Here is a 6,520-nt window from a genome sequence, read left to right on the forward strand (position 1 = left end):
GGCTTCCCTTAGTTCTCTCTCTCTCTCTCTCAATATCAGGCTCCACAGGCTTCCCTTGGTTCTCTCTCTCTCAATATCAGGCTCCACAGGCTTCCCTTGGTTCTCTCTCTCTCAATATCAGGCTCCACAGGCTTCTCTTGGTTCTCTCTCTCTCTCAATATCAGGCTCCACAGTCTTCCCTTGGTTCTCTCTCTCTCTCTCTCTCTCAAGATCAGGCTCCACAGGCTTCTCTTGGTTCTCTCTCTCTCTCAATATCAGACTCCACAGGCCCCTTAGTTTTCTCCGTCTCAATCTCAGGCTCCATGGGACTCTTGGTTCTCTCTCTCTGTCAATATCAGGCTCCACAGGCTTCCGTGGGTTCTCTCTCTCTCAATATAGGCTCCACAGGCTTCTCTTGGTTCTCTCTCAATATCAGGCTCCACAGGCTTCCCTTGGTTCTCTCTCTCTCTCTCTCTCGCTCTCTCAACATCAGACTCCACAGGCCCCTTAGTTTTCTCTGTCTCAATCTCAGGCTCTATGGGACTCTTGGTTCTCTCTCTCTCTCAGTATTAGGCTCCACAGGTTTCCCTTGATTCTCTCTCTCTCAATATCAGGCTTCCATTGGTTCTCTCTCTCAATATCAGGCTCCACAGGCTTCCCTTAGTTCTCTCTCTCTCAATATTAGGCTCCACAGGCTTCTTTTGATTTTCTCTCTCTATCTCTCTATCAGTCTCCACAAGTCCCTTGGTTCTCTCTGTATTTCTCATCTGTATGAATTTTAGGCTGCACAGGACCCTTAGTTCTCTCTCTCTTTCTCTCTCTCAATATCAGACTCCACAGGCCCCTTAGTTTTCTCTGTCTCAATCTCAGGCTCCACAGGCTTCCCTTGATTCTCTCTCTCTCTCTCAATATCAGGCTTCCTTTGGTTCTCTCTCTCTCAATATCAGGCTCCACAGGCTTCCCTGGGTTCTTTCTCTCTCAGTTTCAGGCTCCACAGGTTTCTTTTGATTTTCTCTCTCTCAATATCAGGTTCCACAGGACCCATTGTTCTCTCTCTCTCTCTCTTTCAAATCAAATCAGCTTTATTGGCAGGACCAAATACATTTAGCATTGCCAAAGCAGGTAGAGGGTGTAATGGGTGGGGTTAGGGGGTCAGTATATGGAAATTGCGGGGGTTTAAGGGGTGGTGTTATGGGGTCAGTATATGGGGACAGGGGAAAGTCCTGTCTCTCGCAGTCAATGACAGTCTGTTATGTATTGTGCTGCCATTGTTACTGTTACTGCCTCCCAGTAGGATGCAGAGTTTTCTCTCTTCTTCTATAGAGGGGAAGCCTGGGATGTGATGGGAGAGTCTCTGGCAGTAGGTGTCTCTCAGTGCTGAGTATTTGGGGCAGTGTAGCAGAAAGTGGGTCTCATCCTCTACTGCCTCCTGGTCACATCGCTGGCACAGCCTGCTCTCCCTGGGCTAAGTGAAAACAATAAAGTCTGAAACAATAAAGTTCCTAAAAATGAACTGACACTAATATATTAGAAGTGCAAAACAGTTATAAAGTGTTAAAAAGAGTTGTTTTTATTATTTTCACTCAAGGAGGCACCTTTGTGTATACGTCTATAATATTTTACAGTGCACCTTAGAATACCCTCCATATATTTTTATTTACGTGCAGGATTGGAATAGCCATAGAGTTGTATCTAAAGAAGCATTCTCCCTAGGCTACAATAGTTCTTTCTATTCTTGAATATTTGGAATGAATGTAGCACGCCGAAAGCAGAGATCAGCATCAATATAAATGCCAGAATGTACTGAGAGCTGGTCTGGAATTAGGGCATAGAGATTGCAGCGGACACAAAAATTTTTTGGCAGTAGAGTAATAGAGAAAGCAGACCCCACATCAAGGCCCCCCTGTTCTCTGTCTCCCCCTGTTAACTCCACTGGTAGGCAGCAGAGGCTGCTGTCTAGGGTACAACACTGAAAGGAATAGACAGACACTGCTTTCATCAGCAATTGCAATTTTAAATTCTTTCATTAAGCAATCTCACATTTTTGGGTATACATTCTCTTTAACGTCCTTTTGAACATTTTGCATGTACAAAGCACCATTTTTTTTGTACTTTTTACCTTTGAGCCTATGCTTGCACCCTGACGCGCAACTCTTTGCAGGGGGGGGGTGTCACATGCACACCCTCTGTAACCCCCCCCCCCCCACGCTTGCACATTTAGTAATACAAGCATTTCACATTTTTAAACTGAGCAGAGTACAGATTGGTCCGGTCTGGCTGTAACATTGGTAAAAAAAACCCTAGTGTAATATATTATGAGAGACAATACATTTACTGTCACAGCAGAAATAATAGATAGTTATTGCTGTATCTGTGACCTCTGCGACTCAATACCATTAAGCAATAAACAGGAAACGAAAATAAAAACTGACAATGACTGCAGAAAGCTGGTGCCTTTTACTTTCCTTACCTCACTGCTACTTCCCCTTGACTTTCTATGAATAAGGAAGATCAGCACATTTTCTTCCATTTAGATTTTGTGTTTTGGTCTCTTATGTTGATAGATATGTTGAGAAAATGAATGAAAACCAGAAAACTAGAAAGCACTCCAAAGAGATATACAATGCAACCTTAATATTACATATCCTGATTTTCCCTTTCCCCAAACTTTTGGGGGAAACCAAAAGTTTGTCTCTGTAAATAGTCAATTCCAATTAGTCTGCACCTCACACAGTCATGCACAAATATCGTTAGAGTACTTGAATAATAAGTTGCTTTACCACATTTGCCTGATTTTACATTTTCCCAGATTTTACACTACTTTTCCTGGTCCCCTGAAAAACATAAAATGGGGGTCCTGCTGTACATGGGGAGACACGGTCACTATAATCCAGCAATCCTTATTCCACAAATACATTATAAACCCACAAAACCAAACAACATACAGCCCCCATAACCCAGCATTATACTATTCATTCCATATAATCCAGCAATATACAGTCCCCATTACTCAACAATATATAGCCCTCCTAACCCAGCAATCCATAACCCACATAGCTCAGCAATATACATCCCCTGAAACCAAGCAATACACAGCCCAGCAATATACAACCCCCCCGTATCCCAACAATATACATTCCACAGTCCATGTAACCCAAAAATACACAGTCCACTTCAAACAGCAATACACAGTCCACAATACACAGCCAATATACTTTGTTCCAAAGAGCTCAAATATACAGTCAGCATTACCCAGTGTAGCACATTTACTTCACATATAGACAGACTTGACAAAGCACACAAACACATGCAATGATTAGTGGTATAGTTGATTACCTGGTTAAAAGTCATAATGGTCCATAGACCAGAAGCAGAATGCTTATGGCATATGGTAGCAAATATCACCCAAAAATGCAGACGTTAGGTGTTAATACCTGATACCTTTTGTGCTCCCCAAAGAGCACTATGGGTAGAGATTGACTTCCCAAATAAAACTACGGGTAGAGATTGGCAGCAGAGAAAAATAAAGAAGCCTTTTTTCTGGAAGTATGGGAGCCCCCCTTATGCTGAATATTCAGCCTTTCGTAATAGCCCCTGTAGTTCTATATTCTCCTGGGAATAGGCTTCCCAGCTTCTTATACTGAACAGTATAGTTCTCGAGAGACTGGCAAAGGTCTGTCAAAGTGATCAGTGAAACACATTCTTTTTCCGAGCTTTAATAAATCAGGCCCATAATCTAGTTTCATAATCTACCTTCCTTCATGTTGCCATCTGCAACCAGTCAACATTTTTAAGGGATTGTGCACCTGGTATTTTTCAACCTTGAACACCAAATACTTTGGGCTACCAAAAATGCTCAACTTGCAGTCCTAAATTTAGTGTTGTCTTTAGAAAGCATGGAATCATGGACCAAACTCATACTACTGTTGAACCTTAATGCCCAGTTTTTTTAGCTAGGACCTATGACTTTTTTGTGCTATATACTCTAATCAAGGATTGGATGCTGGGAGGCAATGTTGAGCAAGAGCTGGAAGGCCCAAGAGTGGATCTTGCTTGTTTACACAGCTAAATAAGGAATTGTTTGCTTTGGTTTAAACCCTTCTCCCTATATTAAAACTGGCACCCTTCCATGCATTGTGTATGCATATTATATGAATGTTGTAATTAAGTTTCCCCAAACAGCCCCCTAACATGACTATAGCCTATGGGAGCCAGGAAACTCCCATAGGCAGCTGCAGTGTCAGATTCAGGGGCTCCATGGCTGAGCTAAACAAGAGCAACATGTTGCAGAGCACCAGGACAGGCAACAGCAGCCTGCATCTGGATAAGATAAATCATAGCACAGGGTTACAGGGATACGTCTAAGCACTGGGCAGAAAAGGAGCTTAGGAAGTTATCCATCATGCTAAAATGTCCCAAAATCCATGAAAAGTTTCAGCCGCCAGTATGAAAATTGTGGGGGAGAAGAAAAAGGATCTGGAATAATTTATGTGATTGACTAAAAACTAATGCTAAGCTTTATTATAGGACTGGTTCTACTTTCATGATTTGGTTACCACTGCCAGTTTGGATTGGGTTTGAAGCATGATTATGGTAAAGATTAAACTTTCTAGAAGGTTCCACATGCAGTATATGAATGTATGTATGGTGAGACAAAGAACAATATTCCTTGCTACTTCTACTTTAGATTAGAGCAGTGATCCCCAACCAGTGGCTTGGGGGCAACATGTTGCTTACCAAACCCTTGGAACTTGCTCTCAGTGCCCCCAAACCAGTTAGCTATTTTTGAATTCCTGACTTGGTGGCAAGTTTTGGTTGAATAAAAACAAAATTTACTACCTGGAAGCTGACAGTGTGCATAGAGGCTGCCTAATAGCCTATCTTAGCCCTTATTTGGCATCTCCATGAACTTTTATGATGCTTGTGTTGCTCTCCAACTCTTTTTACATTTGACTGTGGCTAGTAAGAAAGATTGGGGATCCCTGGATTAGAGTCACCCATATCAGTAACTCATATGTGACTAATTGTAACTATTTGAAATAGGTTTTATTGTTTTCTAAGGGGCAAGTCAAATGGCAGCTCAAATCATTATCACAGGAAACTACAGACTCTATTCTTAGCCTGCAACCAGGGCAGTATGTAGTAGACAGCCATGAGCAATAGATAGATGATAGATAGATAGATAGATAGATAGATAGATAGATGATAGATAGATTAATAGATGATGATGATGATGATGATGGATAATAAAGATAGATATATAAATGAAAGATACATAGACAGATAGATAAATAGGTAGAGATTAGAAAGAGAAATAGATAGTTAGATAGATGATAGATAGATAGATAGATAGATAGATAGATAGATAGATAGATGCAATGTTGTATACGCTTAAGGAAGCTGCAAGCTAGTGAAGGCATTCAGACAGAGTGAACTTATTAACACTCTATGACATTCCGTCCATAAACCCTATTTGTTATTACATGGGCTAAACTTTACCAGATTCCTTTCTACAGTGCAGAAAAAAAACTGTTATTAAAATTCCTTAAAATCCCTTTCCGGGCCCCACTTCTCTCTTGGGATAAAATGCCAAAAATGAAATTCTTTTCCTTGCCCCCCTGCAAGTGAGATTAAGCACATCTGGCAGAGACAAGGTTAAAGCCCCCTATGACAAGAACACACCATGTATTCAAAAGTCTAGTCTCCATCTATTTCCTGAGCTAACAGAAATATCTCTCCAATTACTGACACTGCTCCATAAAGACTGCTATAATAAATCTATTCTATAATTAATGCTCTGTCCTTATAGTGCTCTATACGTTCTGTTTGTTTTACCTCCTTTAATACCATTTACCCAAAAATACATGTCTAATATTCTCAGAGATTAAAAAATGCATACAACAACATTTGAAACAATGTTTTTAGCAAAGTGAATACATTTTCTTTTCTATTAATAAATAATTAAAAATGATTTTTGATTAAATTCAAAATAAGCCACATAAGGTAATAAAAGAATATGACATTATAGAGAAAAAAAAGTACAGGCACGGGGATCATTCTCAGATCACAGCTGCTGAACAGAATCTGGTTCTGGTTCGAGAATGCTGCAACCAAACAAGAATTTCTGTAACAGAATGAGATGCAGAATGAGAAAGGGAAGGAGGAAAGATCATTGAAGGGTTATCTCACCTGAGCAGAGCAGCAGGACAGCAGTGAGGAGATGCTGGGTGGCTGTGCTGTGCAGCATTGTGCTGGATAGAGGCAGAGTGAGTACAACACCAGGAGAGGCTCATTGTTTCTATAAGCATGACTTAGTTGGTCACTCCCACACACACACTCAGAGGACACACACAGTGTGAAACGTTGCATGCATTACTAGCACAGTTTCTATAGGATTTAATTGCACAGTGAGGTTATCACTCAAAGGGTCAATCCAAAAACACAATAAAAGAAAGTGTAATTCTAAAAAACTAACTTTGCAACATACATTTTTAATCGTGCAAAGGGTTTTTTCTATATAATTGCTATCAAAAGCAGTATT

The 6,520-nt window shown here is 40.7% G+C and overlaps 1 protein-coding gene across 4 annotated transcripts in view; it reads right to left on the reverse strand.

The window, feature by feature from the left end:
* The window catches only part of havcr1 (hepatitis A virus cellular receptor 1), a 30,075-nt gene extending 23,801 nt beyond the window's left edge, over positions 1–6,274 (reverse strand). For all 4 annotated transcript variants that reach the window (XR_004221921.1, XM_004912792.4, XM_002932294.5 and 1 more), the window contains exon 1: positions 6,169–6,274. Coding sequence is in view for 3 of the 4 variants with exons in the window: in XM_004912792.4 (XP_004912849.1) it covers positions 6,169–6,226 (58 nt within the window). In the remaining variant the exon portion in view is untranslated. The remainder of the gene's footprint in view (positions 1–6,168) is intronic.
* Between the last annotated feature and the right edge of the window lie 246 nt (positions 6,275–6,520).

Source organism: Xenopus tropicalis, chromosome 3 (assembly GCF_000004195.4).
Source record: "Xenopus tropicalis strain Nigerian chromosome 3, UCB_Xtro_10.0, whole genome shotgun sequence".
NCBI lineage: Eukaryota > Metazoa > Chordata > Amphibia > Anura > Pipidae > Xenopus > Xenopus tropicalis.